The 21,458-nt window shown below is 36.7% G+C and overlaps 1 protein-coding gene across 2 annotated transcripts; it reads left to right on the forward strand.

Moving 5' to 3' along the window:
• Positions 1-568: 568 nt before the first annotated feature.
• Positions 569-20,489, forward strand: LOC149414905 (transcription factor Clamp-like). Of its 2 annotated transcripts, none has more exons than XM_089643067.1 (12): positions 569-665; positions 1,188-1,483; positions 3,301-3,622; positions 4,487-4,678; positions 6,587-6,733; positions 7,267-7,422; positions 7,983-8,100; positions 8,892-9,077; positions 10,070-10,160; positions 11,400-11,476; positions 12,755-12,912; positions 14,005-20,489. In XM_089643067.1, the coding sequence occupies exons 2-12, from the start codon at positions 1,340-1,342 to the stop codon at positions 14,124-14,126; spliced, it is 1,713 nt and encodes a 570-aa protein (XP_089499193.1). In that variant the 5' UTR covers positions 569-665; positions 1,188-1,339; the 3' UTR covers positions 14,127-20,489. The 2 variants fall into 2 exon arrangements, with proteins under 2 accessions (XP_089499193.1, XP_089499194.1); XM_089643068.1 differs by having other exon boundaries at positions 578-665; positions 1,193-1,483.
• The last annotated feature ends 969 nt before the right edge of the window (positions 20,490-21,458 follow it).

Consider the following 21,458-nt stretch of genomic DNA (forward strand, 5'->3'; position numbering starts at 1 on the left):
TCTCAAACTTACACAGTATCACATTATATCGAGTAAACTGAAAATACATCCCCGAGACCCAATTGTTTGGATTGTCATCGTATGACTGAACAATCTAAAAAAAACTAATATCACATTTTGTACTGCCCTAATTTCGGAGCATTCTGAATTGTTGCAGATTGTTTTCAAAAATATCTACTACGAAGTCTGGAATGCTCAAAATTTCTGCCACCGATATTTATTTTCATATGAAAGCAGTTGTCCTTAAAAAGTCTTGAGAGTTTCAATCGCTAGTCCAAAAATAATGCCCTATGAGCTTAAAAATAAAAATCACATTCTGCAGAAATAGTTTAGATTTCGACGAAAAATTAAAACAGCTGCTGAGTGATAATATATGAGAAAGTATAATATTTATTACATGTATCACTTTTGAAAGTGTTAAAATAGCATGCTTTTGTCACACTTATGAGCCGTAAAATGAATTCCACATAAAAGTTCTTACTTGCACCGAAATAAGTTTTACTGTCATTAGTTTTTATTAGGCTGGCCTCCCCGCACACGCCATCTTTTCTATAGCCATTTCATTTTTCTCGTGAGAAAGGTTGAGTCGCCATTGAAGCGAGATAGAAAACCAATAGTTTTTGGCAATTATCCGCCGTAAAACCGATTTATAAGTTAAATAAAAGGTAATACTCGGCCAAAGCGTGATTTTCGTAGTGTTTGTGGCGTCCAGGTGTCGGTACACCGCCGGTGTTACGTATTTAATTTTTTTGAGAGACAAGCGTCACCTTGTTCATCGCTCCGTGCATGGCGTCTTTCCAAAGTTTCAGACGCTTCTTCAGACACCCGTTATCCCTTTCTCGCGCATATTGATAACGTAAAAGTCGGCGCGCTTCTCGTGGAAACGTACTTTTCAACAAAGGATAAAGTATATTCCTATTACATTCGCACGATTGTATTGTAGCCTTCTCTCTCTTCTCTTGTCGCTCGACACTTTTATTATCTCACGTCTTGTTGAATTCGAAATTCTACCCGTTTTTATTTACTACTCATAGTAAATAATACATCATAAAAACGCGGACTGCTTTATAATCAAGTTACTCCAACCACCATTCTATCCTCCATTTGTATATTTTCACCCGCCGTCAACTGTATTCCGCGTTCAAAAAATAAATTGTGCATTTGTTTACGTTTTTTTTCGTCCAAAGTTTAGTTGGTTAAAAGTGTTCTGTGTGGTTTTGGTTAGATATATTAAAAAATATAAAAATTGAAAAACATCTCCGATTCGAAACATGTTTGAAAATTTATCAGTGAGTCAGTGTTGACATTTATGTGAAAGTGTGTTGTGTTTTTTATAAACATGTTTACCGCCAATACTGTGACCACTGGGGTACCTACCCTACAGTACCAAGAGCACCCTGGACAAAAGTCCCAAGGCAAAAACATGGAAAATTCACAACAAAAAAATACACAGCAGACCCAGCAAAATTCACAAGGGCAACAGGTCAGTAAACTGCATTATTCAATACCTCATAAACATAAAAAGAGCAAAGCAAGGCATGTATCAGGGATGAACAAAAAATATTGCAAGTCAGGACTCCATTGTCACTATTTGTATGGTCACTATCCTCTCTGCATACTTATCTAGAGACATGACTAATGGTATGTTTACTGCTTTCAAGATTCCAGTAAACATGCTACATTATTTTACAACATTAAAAAAAGTGAATTTATAATACTTCATAATGTTTACAATATAACATAACGTTAATATTTGGTGCCACTTTAGTGTGTCTACCTCTTTGCGCAATACGCATGTAGTTGACAGAAATTTATTAATTTGTACGCACAACAACAAACTGTTTGTTGTATTTGGCTTCTAGGTTAGGTAAGTTTTTTTTATGATGAAAATTTTTTTGCCTAAAAAACTTTTTATGTTCAGGGCAAGTAAAAGTTATAACAGATACAATTTTGTTTTAAATGCATAATGTAACATAACATATTATAATTTATTGCAGACAATAAATTAATAAAATTGACAATTCTTTACACTGCGATGCGATTTTAAATGATCTGTAATGGCAACTTGAAGATGATAAAGAAAATTAATGTTGCTTTAAAAAAAGCATTCAACGGTATTCAAAAATTTATTTTAAAGAAATTAAATATTTGCAATTTGTTATTATTTAACATAATTGCATTAAAATATACATAATATCAAAGAAACCATGTTTTTTAAATGTTAAATCAAAATAAAAACTATGCAAAAAAAATCAGCAAGTAACGAAATAAAACATAATTGAATTATGCAATGACGTTACAATACATGTACACTCATTATTGTCTCACAAACTGTGGCAAGTAAGAAACACTCTTATGTTTCCAGTAAATTATTAATTCAAACATAGTTCATGTATGACAAAGATAGGCATTCATGAAAGAAATAAATAATAGCGGGAGGCATTTTCGAATTTACATTGAATACTACATTCTATATCAAAGGTGTGACTGAGATAACAAGATAAAGCTTACTCGTTTACACAATAAGGCGAACACGGAATACTGTATGAGACAATCTACTGCTATTAGGTTGTCCTTATACTTATGTGTTGCTACGTTTGCCATCTCTCTTTCTCTAATGGCGCTGAAAATCTACAGGGAACAATTGAAATAATTGTATTTTTAATAATTTGTTTGTATGTACAAATGAAATCTTATTTCTTGGCTTTTACTAGTGTTTGCAGAGTAATAAAAACATTATCTCATCACACATGAGGACATTCTGGTACTTTTTTAGAGGTAGCACACAACCTTACGCGACGCCTGGCAGTGTAGTACTAAAATTACAAAATCGAAAGCAATACAATTGTCGTGCTTTCGGCTTGCCACTGAGATTTCTATATATCTTGTAACATCATTGGAGTTATGCTATTTTTCCTGTCCATTGTCAATATATTTTGAATTCTTTGTACAATAAGGACGGGTTGTTTCGGAGAATTTGAACAATTCATCAAATTTCAACGTTCATTTCCGGGTTCTGTGAAAATCTTGTTCAAGTTCTGTTATTATATCATTATAGGCTAGTTGCTTGACAAAACTGAAATTAAAACAGAACTTGAAAAAATCTTTCACAGAACTGGAAAATGAACGTTGAAATTTGATGAATTGTTCAAATTCTCCGAAACAACCCGTCCTAAATTAATTCCCTAATGAAAAATAATCGATCCACAATTATTTTCATAAAATTTCTAGATTTTTTGAGTGTAAGAGAATGTTGCGACTAAAGTTTTAGATTCTAATGGTTAATTAATTAATCCCCAGGAATTCCAGACCTTCTGCTACACCACCAACGTGAACATGATCCAGAAGCTAACTCCGGCCGTGCAGGGCCACGGCAGCACCGTCAACCTGACGCAGCTGGCATCTGCCGAGGACACCAAGACCTGCTACATCGCGCAGCCATTCAGTTACAACTATGCGCTGGTCAACCAGATGCAGCTGGCCCAGAACGGGGTCACCATCGACGGCCGCACTGTGCAAAACACCATCTCCAACATCAGCTTCAAGTGTGACGTGTGTGGACTGATGTTTGCCCACCTCACGCTGCTGAATGCGCATAAAAGAATTCACAGTCAAGACACCGGTACATTTATTTTTAAGAAAATAATTTTCCTCGGGTATGTGTCATGCATGTGGGGATGCTGTGTGGAGGAAGCACAGGCCGGCAAATCGTTTCAAAGTCGAACTGTTGAACTCAAGAACGAGTCTTGGAAACGACCTGTTTTCATGTGACAAAATGTAAACTGTTTACAAATGTTGGGCGTGTTTCCTGACTATGTACCGCTGCCGAACGCATCAATGATGCTAGTTCCTCGGGGCATTTTCCATTAAAATACCGGTAGAACAAGGACAGCATTCCCACCTGACTGTGCTCTAAATATCGCATTCTGTTTGTTAAGATTTCAATTCAATTCAATTTTGTTTATTCATTTCAAAAACATTACAAAATTGTTAATTTCAATGCGTTTTTAAAATATTTTTATAATAAGAATTCTTAGATTAATATTAACAGTGTCTATATCAACTATACCAGCGATAATAGAGCTTGCCTTTTAAAGGAAGCTTCATTGATGCAAAACATGTCGATATCCGAATTGATTCTGTTCAACAGCAAGATTGCTCTCCCCACAGACATGACCATTGGCAAGTTAGTTCTGCAGGCCGGGAGATAAAATAATCTATGTTGTCGGTGACGTAGATAACCATCGGGAACATAGAAATGAATGCTCTCCATGATGAGCAAGTTTTCAAACCATCCACGAATCAGTCTAAAGAAATGTGTAGCAATGCGCACATCTCTCCTGACCCGTAGATAGTTCATTCCGAGCATACCCAAAAGAAAGATATGGGAATCTATTAAATAGACAAGTCATTGCGCTTAGCTGTCCATGATATCCTGAACATTTTTCTCCAGCAGTACACTAATGTTTTGATTTGTACCCGTTAGGAGGCAACATCACGGTGGTGACTGGCGGAGGCCTGGTGCAGACCACGGGAGGCGGGGGACTGCAGGCCGTGCAGGCTGACGGCACCCCGGCCGGCATTGTGCAGGGGCAGATACAGATAGTGGCCGCAGAGCCGGAGCAGCATCACCAGCAACAACAACAGCAGCAGCAACACGGGGTGCAGATCACAGAAGGTATAAAAACTCATTCAAACACAATTATATTATAAAGTATACTTGCAGCACTTTCCAGAGTTGATTGCTTTAACCGAACCCTTTAAATGCCAAGTATTCAGTGTCACCAAAAGTCCCACCATACAGTAGAATATACGTCTCGGCAATCAGGCTAAAAAGTCTTCACGTGATTTTCATTTTTTAGACAAAATTCCACCTACAGATAAGAAAATATGTCCTGCTTTAAAAGCAAAAAAACACTAAGAATGAGTTGTTTTACAGAATTTGAACAATTCATCAAATTTCTATGTCAATTTTCGAGTTCTGTGAAAGTCCTATTCAAGTTCTGTTATTATATCATTATGGGCCAGTTGATTAACAAAACTGAAATAATAACAGAACTTGAAAATCAACTTGTAAATTTGATGAATTGTTCAAATTCTGTGAAACAACCCATCCTAAGTATAGTATTGTCTTCACTTTTTAAATGACAATAAAAACGTTAAGGCGATGCACTACGCAGTAATGCAAAATCATGTGTTTTTGGTTTGAAAATTTGGTCATCTAGAAATGTTTCAGATGCTTTAATTAAATACTGCGAGTATAATACATCTTGGCCTTTGAAATAATCGAGTATTTTTTAGATAAGCCCAGAAAAAAATAATTTATAAGGCCTATGAAAACTGCTTTAAAGTTCAAAATTTCCTACTTATGAACCCACTTTCAGTTATGGTTTTATTGTATAATGTGGCAAATTAAGTTATTTATAAAATGATCGGAAAACATTTAAATATTTATGCCTGAACATCCACAAAATAAAATAAAAGGCACTTTTTGGCCATGTTTTTTTCATGCCTAAATCAAAACAGCTGGATGGTGTTAAGCGGGAATTTAAGCCTTATCGCCATCTACGTAAGGAGTGTTATTGATGGCGTCTCGATTCAAAATATTACACGACATAGTGCATCGCCTTAAGTTGCTCATTTCCAATCCCAGCCGTTGGGACCCTCCCTTCGCTAGTCCGAGTAACTGAAAGGCTGAAAATACACGAAAAATAATATAAATGCCATAAGTTGCATTGTTTGTGTAATATCCTTGATATTAGTCTTATTAGGTTACCCACATATGGCATTTAGTTGTTGAACTTCAAGGTCAGGGTCCAGATTATTCCAACCACCTGCTAATTAAAATATCAGAGTCCATTGTCAATCTATCACATAAACCCCTCCAGCGTTTGAGGGTCAAATATGACCGGTCGTCCATATTTTATAAAAGTGTTTTTATCTTTTTTCTACCAAAGAAAGAGAAATAATGGTTCTTTCCAGTTTGCCTCACATATTTGTATTGGAATCCAATAATAAAATCCTAAAAATAGCCAAAATGAATAATTCATATTTCGCTATTGCCGCTATTGTAACAATCGGTTTAACTTTAAAAATCATTTCTTATTTTTTATTATATGAACGAGATAAAAGTGAAGGTACAGTTTTCTTACAAATTCCCCAAACAAAACGAGCATGTTTTCGAAATATCGAGTTCTCTCAATTTTTCTATGATTGGAGTAAAAATGTGGTTAGCGTTTTTGATATTAAAATTTTATTATTTAAAAATAGTAATGTTTATTTTAAATGCCTACACCGGAAAGATAATTTTATCTAGTTTCTAAAACTGTATTTGTTTTTTGGGAAAATTAAAAAATATGATGTATATAGCGCATTTGAAATACACAAAAAACATTGCAAATTGTACAAAAGTGATGAAAGTACTGAAGAGTTAAAGTTCAAAGTGTTTTTATTGAGCGGGAGTTAAAATCTGGAGACAACAGTTTGTAGTTAAATGTGAAAGATATTTTGTTTGTCTATGATTTACCCGGGATTAACGTTCAATCTTGTATGTGATTTTCACAACAGTGTTAACCTTTCTTTCCAGTAACTTCAAAAGCAGTGATCATTGACAAAACCCAGAAATGCATCACGTGCAACGGCCCCATCACCCTGAACCCCAAGAGGAAAGGACCCAAGCTCATTCGGTGCGAGCAATGTATCAACCAGGACAATCTCAGCCATCAGCAGAGAAGTAAGTCAAACCATTCAATCACGGGATGTTATTATTTTAGGATTTGTGAAGCTGAAAGTATTTATTAAAAATTACCTTTCGAATGAACACCGTTAGTAAATTACGAAATCTGTCGGAAATAACAAACTGTCGTAATTTCATGAATAGCGCACTGACTAGCAAAACAAATACTATTTAAAATCATTTTCCTCGCATATAGCACCATGGTGATTGTTTTTAAGTGGGGAACTTTATAAAAAATCTGCTCTTAAATTAAACCCGCCTAAAAATATGCTGTCATATTGAAAGATCGCGATGACAGTAGACAGCATAGATATACCACTCACGTAGACAGCAGTTTGGTTTTACAAAGAGAAATAAACATTCTTTTATTAAATTCGACCTATATACGGATTATGTTCCAAGCCGCGCTAAGCTGGACATTCCAACCAAGCCGAGCTTAAAATCAACTGATATACCGGGTCAGTGTGATTCAAATCATTTAATATGTAATAGTTTCGGCTATGTTAATTGATAGTGTTGTGTTTTGGCAGTATCGCAAGCCACGCAGATCTTCGTGGCAGCCGATGGGAACGTGAAGTTCGAGATGGGCGAGATGCCGTCCACGCCGCATAACCAGCACCAGCCGGACGCGGGCAACATCGACGCGCTCGGCTCACAGAACGTCATACCCATCGGACAGAAAATATGCAAGTATTAGTACATACCATTCAAGTATTAGTACAGACCATTCAAGTATTAGTACATACCATTCAAGTATTAGTACATACCATTCAAGTATTAGTACATACCATTCATGCTGTTTTATAACAATAATATGAGATTGGGACTGGTTGAGGGAGGCCATTTGACTTCTCCAGCAGTACTCTCTGGAACCATCACCTTGCACCTCAGCGAGAGGGATGGATTCATACTTCCGTCACTCTTGGATCCACTGACCCTCAGATTCCTACCCACCCCTTGTACCTTTATCCTTCCCAGAACTTTCTCTCCAGCTTTTCGGTAAAAAGTCCCTCCACCCAGCATCCTCAAAGATGACATTCTGTGTAAAGAAAACAAACTCCATTTCAAAACACTTCCTCATCTCCTTACCTTCCCCACTTCATTCAGCCTCACAACACGCCCAGATTAGGGACACCATAGGCCCATCGGTTCTTGGGACAGCTGGGACTCTTGTGAAGTATTCACAATACTCACACTCACTCACCGTGAAATGCGTAAACGTTAATATGAATTTTTATGATTTCAGTACCCGGCCACCATCCTGTGAAAAAGAGAAACCTTGCCTCTGTAACTAAGTGCCACAAATGTAACGGGTCTGGAATTATCTTCATCGGGGGAAACAAAAACAAGATGCACACAGCCAAGTAAGCAAAACCTACCTATTTATACATTCTTTGGTCGAAGCATAATAAATCTCATGTGAACCTAATCATTAACCTGTTCTATACGCCTGTCACTTAAGTGTCAAAACTCTTACATTGTGTAAAAAGTAATGCGTGGTGGTTTAGATTGCGTTGATAAGATCAGCAATGAAAAGGTTAATGACTTCCAAGTAAATATACGCAAGTATCACATACGTCACAAACATCATTTAGTGCATAGTGTGTACGTGTAGCGATATCACTACTGAAACCACTAGACCTCGTGTCGTCACCAATCATTGTTGCATTCGGTCTCAAAACATCAAAATTCCTTTGATATTTCGAGAATTGTGATGTAAGTACATAATAATATTTTGCAACCATTGTTTATTAAAAACTCTTGTTTAAAAAATTGTTAATATTTCATGCACTCAATGTAAAAGCCCCATGGGTGTATAAAAGAGTAAATAAATAGATAAAATCTAGAATGTCATGGCCTCACTCGCAATGTCATAACTCACAACCCAAGTACTTGCATTGTTACAAGTGGTGCCATGTTTGATATGAGTGATGCCATGTTTAAAGTATAGTACAGGAGACTGGCATTGCCGACAAGTTTATAAAATGTGTTTATAGAATGAGAAAATGTGGAGCCTGTGCATGAATCTCCACACAGATGCACGGCAGTAGTCTCCAACATATTTAAATCGCCAGGTATCATATCCCTGTGGAAGACAGGATCTACCCCATTCTGCAATATATAATGTGTGTGTGTGTGTTATTGTTGTTTTTAGCACGGAGAAACCCTTCCACTGCAACATCTGCGGTGGCACATTCTCGCGTTACTCGTCGCTATGGTCACATAAGAAGCTGCACTCGGGCGAGAAGAACTTTAAGTGCAACATCTGCGGACTGGCCTTTGCCAAGGCCGTCTACCTCAAGAATCATTCGCGTATCCACACAGGCGAGAAACCCTACAGGTAACATCCATCATCCATCCCTACATACATTGATATATGATGCCGGTCTCCTAATTACAGCATGCAGAGATATAGCTAGAGGGAAAGCAAAAGATGGTGCATATTAGGGGCTTGCTATGCCACACTGCGCTTCATTCCGGACGATGCTAGGGAACGGTCTTTTATTTTTGGTTTAACCGTCGCGGCATTCTGTTGCCTGGATATTTACTTGTAGACGTTTTACACAATGCTTTTTTTTGTCCAGATTTCACATGGGTCGTATTTTCATGTGGATTCAGGATGAAAATAAGGACGTATTTTATTTTTCGTACAGTTTTGACATCAGTCTCTCATTGTTCTACATAACTATATTATGTGGAATGTTGTGTGTTTCTTTCGTTTTACATTTATTTACTTGTTACATTTAAGAGCTTTTACATGCTTATGACATAATAATAAGTGCAACAGTATTCGTGGAGTAAATTTAGCTAATATAAAAACATATGTAGAACCAATAATAATAGCAATAATTATTAGCCTCAAACACAAAAATAAATTAAAAATATTTTCCGAGAAAAATAAATGCTGCTGACAATTATTAAAAATATGCCGACGTAGCACAGTGGCACCTGACCGGCAATCAGGAAATTCTTTTTTTCATCAAACATATATTATATTTATACGTAAATAAAATTTATCCCAATAAGATTGACCAATCTTCAACTTTTTTGTATTTAAGTAAAAAAAGATTAAAAATAGAAACTTTTTTTTTATATTATACCACCCATATTATAATTATAATTTTTTAAACACAAAATATTATTTTTTTATATAACTTGATCCAATACAAAAATATAACTTGATTGAATACAAATAAATAAAAAATATTAGTACACCGCTGCAGATTTGAAATTTTTGGTGCCTAATTAATCCGGAGGTGATGGCTGATATTTTAGCTCCACAACTTATTAATATTAAAATGAAAATTATAATGACATGTTTTCAATTTCCAGATGCAACACTTGCGGTATGCAGTTTTCCCAATCCCCGCATTTGAAAAATCACGAAAGAACACACAGCGGTGAAAAGCCTTACGTTTGTGAAGTGAGTATTCTTTCCTCTTCCTTTCTCTCGCACTTGCAGTCTTGGATTCACCTTCGATTCATTCAATCATGACCAACTGGATTATTTATGTAGGTATGGTTTTTCGGTCCCTTGAAGACTGAAATTGAAATATGTTTGGTAATGGAGTTGGTAAGGAGACAATGAAAGAGGAAGGTTGTGATGTCGCTGCATTTATTTGAGTCAGTAGCGCAGTTGTGAGATGACTCCGGACCGATGACGATGGCACCAGGTGTAAGCGTCGATAACGGCGGTAGAGTGGTCGAGGCGATAAAGTCGGTGGCTTGACACTGCGTTGGTGGAGACCGGACTTGAGGATGCGTTCAGCACTGGCGAAGATGGGGAGTCTCCCGGGTACTCCAGTGTGAAACAAGGTATGTGCCGAAGGTATGATTGACCTGGTCGGCAGATGCGCGGGAGATGCAGGCCGGCGTCGATGTCGCAGGGCCGAGGACAAACCGGAGAAGGTGTCGCGAAGGAGTGCAGGCCAGGGATGATATCTGGGGCCAGGGTGCTGATGTAATCCCGCGGACCCCATGATAATCTGTAGTCTCTCCTATAAGGTCCGTGCAAAGCCAGGCGTGGTGAGTAGGTCTGTGGCCTGTAGTGGCGCGGTGGAGTAACGGCGGGGCGCGACGCGGGGGCTCAGTAGGCAGCTAGCACTCGCAGGGCCTGCAGACTAACTGACTACGTCTCGATGTGGCCCGTTTTATAGGCGCCCAGTGTGTCGAGAATCTTCGGGCCTGTAGGTAGATGCGCCGAATAGCATCGTATCTAGAGAGTTCTAGCTACAATGCGTTTTGCATGGGCGAACATTCCCAAATATTCTAGTAGCATCGCTACATATGTATTGCAAAATTTTCCCACATACTCTCTCAGTAATCCGCCACTCTATTATCGGACAACTACTATAATCTGCCATTATTTTGACCATTAGTTGAAACACAAAATCAAGCTCTATAATTTGCCAGTAATCGTTTGTCAAATTCAGCAGACTGCCGCATGCCTAAACTTGAGTACTGCATTTTGTACACCCACGTGTTGGGTTATCTTGCTATAGCGGTTTAGCCTTCTAGAGCTGATCATTTTACCAGTCACCAGGGTTCATTATTGTTGTTTTAGGACACTCTGTTAGTAATCTATAGAAAGATATCTGAGAAAGTAGCATTATGTGTATTTATTTAGTTGCAATAAAGTAATATGTATGTGTTTGTCCGTCAGGTTTGTGACAAAGGATTTGCCCGGCACGCGACACTCTGGAACCACCGAAGGATTCACACAGGAGAGAAACCATACAAGTAAGTCATATTTCACCCATCTCGTTCCTCCAACCAACCACTGACTAATGCAGTGAACAAAAAATACCCAGAAGTTTGATCTGTATCGATTTCAAAGAAATCTAAAAGGGCTAGTGCGACCGCCTTCAACTCGTTAACATTGACATGATAAAGGTTTTTACAACAGCGGTGATTAAGAAAGGGACGCTTAGATGGTTTGGGTACATAGAGCTGAAGAATGAAGAAAGGAGTGTAAGGAGAATATATGACATGGATGAGAATGGTAAAAAAAGTCAGGAACGCCCAAGGAAGACTTAGGAAGACGCCCGAGAGCACGATCGGGTGAATTGAATACTTGTGTCGGACCATGTATAACAGAAAGGTATGTATGAATGTGGATGAAGCAAAGAGTTTGAGTCAAAACAAAGTTGTGTAGCAGTCAATCCTCTCTGCTTACCCCTACAGGGAATGGTGTAACCTTTGTTTCTACCTGCAATCCAAAAGCTCAACTTTCATTGCATAGGTGCTTTGGTAGTGAGTGCAGTTTGGTTGTAACTCGGTGACAGTCGCCACGCTTCCATGTCATATCTCTCTTTGTTTTTATTATCTACGAATCTGTCAGAATAGACCGAACCATCTCCACGTTGAGAAGTCAGAAGATCAGCCTTCTGAAGTATGTATTGTGTTAATCATCAAAAATACTTATTTTCGTTTTGTGTGTGTCCTGTGTGACTGGTTCAATGAACTCTGGAACTCGAATTTGCTTTGAATTTTAAAAATTATATAATATGTGAAGAATTCACATAATATAAGACATATTTGTGAATATTTTTTCTAGATCATTCTGCAGCAATTGTGTTCTTTCCATTAACCGTTTGAGTGCCAAAAAAATTCATACAGTTGCTTGTAAAATGCCACCAAAAAAACATTATTTTTTATGAAACTATATATTTTTTTAAAACCCCATAAATTCTTTAAATTTTCAAGGATTTCGATGATTTTTTCGGTGTTTTATTAAAGAATATTGGTTTAGAATCACGCGGAGGAGGATCCCGAAGTCCAGGCGTTTCGAAAAAATGAGAATTTTACGTACAGATGTACGCGCGAATCAGAACACGACTGACGCAATCGACGAAAATCGACGATCGGCAATCTTCGTTAAAACACGAATTGACGAAAGTCGACGATTGGCACTCAAACGGTTAACTATCAGCTTCACAAATCCTACTTCTAATTCGCCGTGATTTGTCACAGGTCTGCGCTAGTACTATATTATAATATGTATTGTGTGTTGTTCAGGTGTGACATCTGTTCGTCAGCCTTCAGCCAAGCCGCCCACCTGAAGAACCACGCCAAGGTGCACTCTGGCGAGAAGCCCTTCAAGTGTGACATCTGCACGGCAGCATTCGCCGACAGGTTTGCGCTCAAGCGCCACCGGGGGATACACGACAAATACGGTAACAACCTATTCTCGGTAATATCTGTTTAATGGGATGGCATAATATTATGTAAAATAAAGTCGCTATCCGCGTCTGTCTGTTTGTGCGCTTAGTTCATCTAAACTACGCAACGGCTTTTGATAGGGTTTTGACTATCATTTAGAGAATTTCTTCCGGAAGGTTTACATATATGATACATGCGTATTATATTTATAGAAGGTAGAGAAAAGCTGATGTTTTATAATCAAGATGTAAAAATATATTTTCGGGCAATACATTGCTAACGCTGGCTAAACCTGATGAGATACATCAAAATAAAGTACTACCGAATTGTATATCTTAAAAAGGCCTACGGAAAAAACTCTATATTTCATTAGTCAGAAGTCAAGTGGATAAAGTTCACTCTAAAAATATAGAATGAGTTCATCACAAATGTCTTAGGTACATAAATTTTAAGTTCAAAATTCCAATTGAATACATCAATTAAGTCAGTTTGATGAATTAATTGCACTGAATAACGCTGTCTGACAGGAGAACTATGTCAAACCTGGTTGTATTACATAGAGTTATTAATAATTTAATTGACAGCCCTGCCATTGTCGCCACTATAAAATTCCATGTACCGACTAAGAACAAAAGACAAAATGTAACATTCTTCTGTAATACATACACAGCCAACTATCAGACAAACTCACTAATCAATGGGATGCATGATCTAGGCAACAAATTGGGGGGTACTATTGAAATATTTAATAACACCATTTGTAGAATTAAGCGTAATCTATACCAGCACTTTGTTGAATCCTACAAATTATAGTAGCATGTTTTTTATATGTATATCTTATCATGCTGGAGAGAATTCAGAAGAAATTTCTCTGCATGAGGCAGAATGGCTACCACCCGTGGATCTATCCTACCAACTTTCTTTTGGGTATGCTCGAAATGAACCATCTTCGTGCCAGGAGGGATGTACATAATTCTTCAGACTGATTCGTGGATGGTTTGAAAACTTGTCTATCATGGAACGCATTCATTTCTATGTTCCCGGTGGTTATCTCCGTTACCCTTATCTCCCAGCCTGCAGGACTAATTCTCATAATTTTGTTCCAGGTCAAACCACTCCCATACAATCGAGACAACAGCAGCAGGCTTCGGTCGAAGCGAATCCCACCTCGCAGAACTCAGTGGAGCAACAAGTCCAGGAGCAAGGCATCCAGCAGCAGAGCATGTAGGACTGTAGCACCCCCCTGAGCTGAGCCACTGGTAGCTAACTAGCCACAATGTTAACCCTTCTATCCCCCTACTGACGCCCTACTGCATTTCCCTGGTGGAGAAGGCTCATCAACTCCTACGCTGCACAGAGAGCTGATGACACCCACCTTCTGGACTTCTGTGATATTCCATCACTCCAACGCCTCAGTGAACTTCCTCTGCTTTCCACTTGACAGTGATCACGAGTTTCTCCTGGTTTGAGTTCTCAGTTCGACGAGCAATGTGTTTAAAATATCTTAGGATACACTATAGGCAGACAGTTGATTGTATATTATTGTGGATGGCCTAATTCTTCCAGAATGGATACACAAACCAGCAATACATGCTACGAAAAGCACATTTTAAAAATAAAGAGCGCTTGGTACGCCGTTTTACCTCCAGAGTGCAATAGCGCTGATTTCTTCACTACCGGCGGTAAAAAGGATAACTCTCTTTTCACCCTGTCGGTAAAAAAGGAGAATTGGTTTTAAGTGTAGAGAATTCAAACTATGTATACATATCTCCGAGCAACAGCTAGTACACTACAGCTAGTTTTTTTTTTAATATGTATCATTGAGATGTCTTGAACTTTGGGTGACTTCAGTCGGGATGCTTCAAACTTTAATCACGTTTCATCACCCACAATGCAAACAGTTGTATCTCATATTTGTAAATTTTTGTGTGGGTAAAAACAGTAAGTAGAAACAAATGAAAGATATAATGATGAATCAATATGTCTTTATCTACAGACAGTGAGTTGTTTGATGGAACTAGACTGGCTTTAAGTTCTAAACTCGAAACAAGTTCTAAAGCGGCAGCTTTTATAAAGAAGCTCATGCCTTTTAGAACTGCCCGAAGAATTCTAGATGTTGCAGGTAGAGCGGAGCGCCTTCGTCGCGTCTTACGAAGTTTCCAGGCTACGCTGTGCGTGGATCATACTGGAAGTTTCTAACATTCTAAGTTGCGCTGTGAATGGCTCGTATTAATTCGCTGTGTCGCTTTTTCCAGGTTTTAATAATGCTTTTTTTTTACCTTATCAGCGAAACGTTTAACCCTTGGGACCTTCTAAGACCCAAACAGTCCCAAATGCTGTGCGCGCATTATACTCTCCTAAGACCATATTTGTCCCAGAACGACCGCACATTATTAAAATGCATATATCTCTCTTCCTCTCATCTAAAAATGAATTATTTCTTTTATGTCAGAAAGAGAACGAAATAGTGCTTGTTATTGTCTTTGAAAAAATGGAAGTTTGTAGAAGGTTCGATCCGTGCAAATCAACAACGTCTCAAGGGTTAATAGAATCAATGAAAAAAATTTACAAATATGAGATACACCTGCTTGTGTTTGAATGGTTCCCGTTAAACGTCGATTATCAGCCTGTATTAGCTTTTATCAAATTGTGATCAGCTGTCGAGCATAACGTTCTTGTTTCAATGCTTGTCAGCTGATATCACAATAATGTGATGTGAAGTTACTAATACTGCCTAGATTGCGATGAAAGTATTAAAATAATTCCACAATTACTCTTTACATAATATACACGGTGTCCGGAAATTAGTGGTACAAGCGGGGAAACTAGTGAATTTGGAGTCAATTTTGTGGTACATATAACTTTTTGTGATTTGAGGTTTCATTCAAAAAAGTTGAAATGTTCAAATGGAATTTTTTTTTTCTTCATTTTTTATGTAATTTAGATTCACCAGTTTCTCGCTTGTACCACTAGTTTCCGGACACCGTGTAAATTGCTTCAAGGAATCGATCCCTCGATGACAAATCGCAGTTGTTCTTTCTTTAAGAATTTTGGTGTATACATGAACGGTGATTTATTTTTCTATTTTATATTAATTGGATTAAAATGACATGTCTTCCAATAATAAATGGATAATATTATTCCTACAGAGTCACTTACGGTTTTGCATTCAGATTGTATTCTAATTCTGTGTGCCATTTTAATTTCTTTAGGAACTGTAATAATTTATAAGTAAATTTGCTTTAAATAAATTATTTTAATTTATAATACATAACTTGGCTGTCCAATGTTAAAACACCGAATACAAATATAATAAAGACAAGGCAGATGTGCCATGAACTGTGATTAGTATGAAATAGCATATGCAACGCATGTCGAACTGCAAATTGTATTTATGCGTGGTGGCATCTTGCCTTTGTTTCTGTCTACATACCAAATGCACAACTTTCATTGTATAGACGCTTTGACAACCCGTGCAGTTTGGTTGTAGCCCGTCATGCTTCCGTACTAATTTTCTTTTTTTTTCTATTTATTTTTGATTGAGGAGCGGGATGCAATTACAACTTTTAATGAAAATAATTGTAGTATTCGCTTGCAACTAGTGTATAAACTTTTGCGTGTAGCTCTTTCTGCGTGTAATACCTAATAAAGGCGATGGGGGCAAAAAGAGCTTGTACACGTTTAACCAATACTTTTCGAGCACAATGTGCGCCAATTTTTTCGACCGTGCTTGGCGCTCGCACACATGTGTGAGCTTTAATACCATCTCCACTGGAATTTTTTTCGATGTGATTTTAAACTTTATAGAGGAGAAAATCAGAATCGCTTGCGCTAGCATCCAATCCTTTCTTTCTTAAACACTTACTTGCAAATAGAGTAGTGGAAATATGCAACAATCTTCTGCCTTCGATGCTACATAAACCAATTTAAATCTCCATTCGATTCTTATTTGGAGACAACAAAGGATTAACTTATTTTAAATTTAAATAACTCAAATACTGTTGAACTTATAGTGAAATCAGAAATGGGCGCATCATCAGAATGCTGCCTGCTCATTCAATAATCATTATTTCTTTAAAAACACCTTTTGATTGTTATTTTTAGTGTATGTAATGTATTCAGGTTTATATACCAGCTTGCATATTTGTACAAACATAGTTTTTTTAACACTAGCTGTCTACGAAGCGCGTGTTTCTTTTTTTTTTTTTTTTTAATAAATTTGCTATTCTGGGGAAATGTCTTACGATAAGTATCTACGAATAATCAGGTACATTATCCGGCAAACATAAAACAATTAAAAACATAAATCGTAGTTTTTATTTCGACATTTGATCAAAACTCATCGAGGTAATTTTCGCGCGGTTCTGCAAATTGTCAACTGACTTTTCGTACTCTGACGTTCAACGGGTTAAGTTGCTATGGATCCCGCTCCTCAATTGACATACATATTGATATTTTGTGTTTTTTCTTTCGACGGTAAGTTTATATCTCATTTGCATTTCCAACAAAACAGTAAATCATTTTCAATTAGAAGGATGAATTTTGAAAAAAAAAAAAATATTTTTAAATAAGATTTTTTTATAAACGCAAGGCCATCTGAAAAGTGGTTATGAATAGTTATTTTAAAGTTTGGGGGCGATTGGGTTTATAAAATTTGTGCAATTAGTTGATAAGCAATTTGCCAAGTGCCAGAAATATTTAATGTTATTTACTACGAGATGAACGGATTGGTAACAAATGTGACTTAAAATAATTAACAATGTGAACATAGTATTTGGATAGACTTAATTTTAAGGTTATATTTTTGTTTTAAAACATTACAAGGGTGTTTTACCATTTTTGAGTAACTACTTGTCAAGTAACTTTAATCACAGGGTTAACTGGTATTTACTTGACAAGTGATATTACGCAGAGATTGTAAAACAGATTAGTTTTTATGCGAATACCGCATATTTTACCGCTTTTATTTTATTTTGTGGATGTTCAGGCACAAATATTTAAATGTTTTTCGATCATTTTATAAATAACTTAATTTGCCACATTACACAATAAAACCATAACCGAAAATGGGTTCGTAAGTAGGAGATTTTGAACTTTAAAGCAGTTTTCATAGGCCTTATACATTATTTTTTTCTGGGATTATAAAAAGACTTATTTAAAAAATACTCGATTATTTCAAAGGCCAAGATGTATTATACTTGCAGTATTTAATTAAAGCATCTGAAACATTTCTAGGCGAACAAATTTTCAAATCAAAAACACACTTGATTTTGCATTACTACGTAGTGCATCGCCTTAAACCCGCGATTGCTAGTCGAGAGCCTTACCTCACTACCATGGAGGCTACCTGATGATTAGCGCCAATCGATTGTTTACTCGGAGATGGTAAAACACCCCTAAAATTACCCACTTTTATATTCAAGTGCAATGTAACTGATTTTATATAAATTATTAAATTGAGTCAAAGTTAAAGGAAGCAATGAATTTACAATATGACTGCCTGTTGTGAAATTACATGCTGTTAATAGTTTGTATCAAACGAAACTTCACATTAGTTCATAACAATATTTTATTAATTTTTAAATGCATCATTTTTAAAGATAATATTGATTGCAATAACGGGAATATATTATATTTTAAGTACTTATAAATTTTGTAAATATTATAATTAGATAAATATAGTTTTTTTTTTTTTTACAAATGAAATGAATACATAATAAAAACAATCAATGTAAATAGTTATACATGGTGTACATAACATTTTATTAAATAATACATATTTAGAATTAATATTGTTCCTAGTGCATATTTTGGAAACTGAGGGATGAATAAAAAAGAAAACGCTTATGATTTGAATCTGTTTAATTTACTATGGGCCTTACTAATAAACGTGTTTTAAATTTATACAACCATTTACAATAAGATGTTTTTATCAGTTATAAAATTTAAAACAAACACGTTTATTAGTAAAAGGGGTAAGTGTTTTGGGCAAAAGTGTACTTTATACAGGGTTTTCGAATAAGAGGTGTTATTTTGATATTCAATTGTAAAAGATCAATGGTTTCGTTGCTGGTGTGGCACGTAGCGCCTTTTTGTTGAAAGTAAACGTTGTCCAGATCAATACCATCCAATTCCGGCCATAAAAAAATCATTTATCATCTCTCGATAGCGCAATCCATTCACCGTAACTGTTGCTCCAGCCTCATTTTCGAAAAAGTAAGGTCCAATGACTCCGCCGGACCATAAACCGCACCAAACAGTCACACGTTGAGGATGGAGAGGCTTTTCAACAATAACTCTTGGGTTTTCCGAGCCCCAGATGCGACAATTTTGCTTGTTGACGAAGCCACCGAGGTGGAAATGGGCCTCATCACTCAAGATGATGATTTGCATTTGATTCACTCAAGGGAATTTTAACAATTTCAATGCATTGTTGAAGCGTGTATCGTTCCATTTTTATTAATGGCGTAGTTTCTACTTGTCAATTGTCAAAAAATGACAGCTTCAAAAGTAACATCTACCGGAATAGCGGGCTATTCAAAACAACACCTCTTATTGGAAAACCCTCTATAAAGACCTCAATTGTATACTTATGTTACGTATTGTCACATGAAATAAATGCATATTTCTGTAACTCAACAGATAATAGATACAAGGAAGATGGGCCATGATGCATTATTAGTGTAAAAGTGCACACAAAATGATTGTTGGTAATATCATTCAACTCTACTTCTGCAAATGGCATATATGCACAACGGTGCCCTGCATTTTTTTTTTCATTAGCTTCACACAGGAGGCTCTGAAGAAAAAAATTCCCGCAGAGCTTGTGTCATCTTTAGGAATGCTGTGTGGAGAGCATTTTTAGTGAAAGGAAGGACAAGGTATGAGGGGTTCACACCAAATGTATAACTTTTATTGCACAGCCGCTTTGGTAGTCGACGACTGGCAGCACGCTTCCATGCTATAGCTCACTTTGTTTCTATTATCTGTGGTTTATTATTGCTTTCCTGTCACCATTTGCATTCTTAACAGCGCCAACTTGAATCTTTTCACGATAAACATTCAATCTTGATCCAGCACTCTTTTTGGGATATCTTGTTTACTGATGCGCCGTAATCTAATTATTGTTAGATCAGGCTGATCAAAAGCTCAAATAAAACGGCTATTCCGAACATGGTTCAATTTGAAATAGTTTTATCAAAAAAATACTTTATTTACAGTCAAATCGCTATATTCCTTACTGCGGGTTCTTAAAGAACTTAGGTCATTCATGTGATGGCACTTGATGCAATGTGTTGCTTGCTGGTGTACAGAAGTGCGCAGAAGGCTGACTCAATTATCCATACACACTGGTAATAAATAAAGAATGATAAAATCTATTGAGATTTCACAGTACAATATAATTTTTTAGGTTAAATTCATGTGATTCAAAAGTTGAGAATGTCTGGCCCATCATGAATTATCATGTCATATTAAATTCAATAAATATGATATCTGAAATTCAATGTTGTTTTTGTTATTCAATTTATATTTTTGTGACACCACACAAGACTCACAACTGCCGGAGCCAGTGGGACTGAGACATCCCTACTTGGAGGAATGTTGTAAGGATGAAGGAAGTGTAGAGAAGAGGAAGCCATTCAGATTTGGCAGCTGAGTCACAGAGTAAATAAGATTCAGAGCTGCCCATAAGGGCGAGGGGAACAAACCGGGTTGCACATGCCCTTTTAGCTCGACAGTCTTTGGACTTGTATTGAAGTATTGCTATTTTAGTAATAACCATAACTGCAAATCAATCGGGTGAACAAAAAGTAGTTTCAAAAAACGAATATTTGTTAAGGTATATTTTATTGATACTTTAACAAAAGTTTTTATCGTTTACTCACTGCAGTAAACGAACATGTGAACGATGAGTGCCTGATGGTACGGTTAAGAAATTAACATTGAGACATTGCGTTGTAAACCGTTGCCTTACTTAAGCGAAAATTATTTTTCGGGGTCTGTTCCAGCGAGCGCTCTTCAGCGTTCAACGTACGACTGATGTCGTAGATTATTCAAAGCATTCTTGAAACTTATTTCTCTCCGGCGATCAATATACAAATGACGTAATTTATTTAAGAAATGCTTGAACCCTCCTGGTGTCAAACAGATTGACACATGATTTGCCTCCAGCTAGTCGAAATGATACCTAAATTTGGCATTAGTACAAGCAGTGGCGTAGCTAGGTAACCAAGGGCCCTGGGGCAAATTTAAAAATGGGGCCCCACTGCTATGTAAACTGATTAGGTTTTATCAAATAAAAATATGAAATATACAAACACTTTAAGAATGCTAAGCTACTCAAGCTCTTTTTAGTGCACTGCAGACTGCAGGGCAGGTAATAAAAATATTAAACAGTAACAACATAAATTACAATTAATACTTGGTGTAAGTTTGGCTAATAAATTGAAATAGAGAAGATTCAAGGGTTTATTATACATATAAAGGTCGGGCCTACCAACTGACTAAATAACTATTATATTTACAATTTTTTCCTAGCTTTAGTTTTCGCAAAAGTATC

This window comes from Hesperophylax consimilis, chromosome 19 (genome assembly GCF_061612785.1).
Source record: "Hesperophylax consimilis isolate HC1 chromosome 19, BYU_Hcon_1.0, whole genome shotgun sequence".
Taxonomy (NCBI): domain Eukaryota; kingdom Metazoa; phylum Arthropoda; class Insecta; order Trichoptera; family Limnephilidae; genus Hesperophylax; species Hesperophylax consimilis.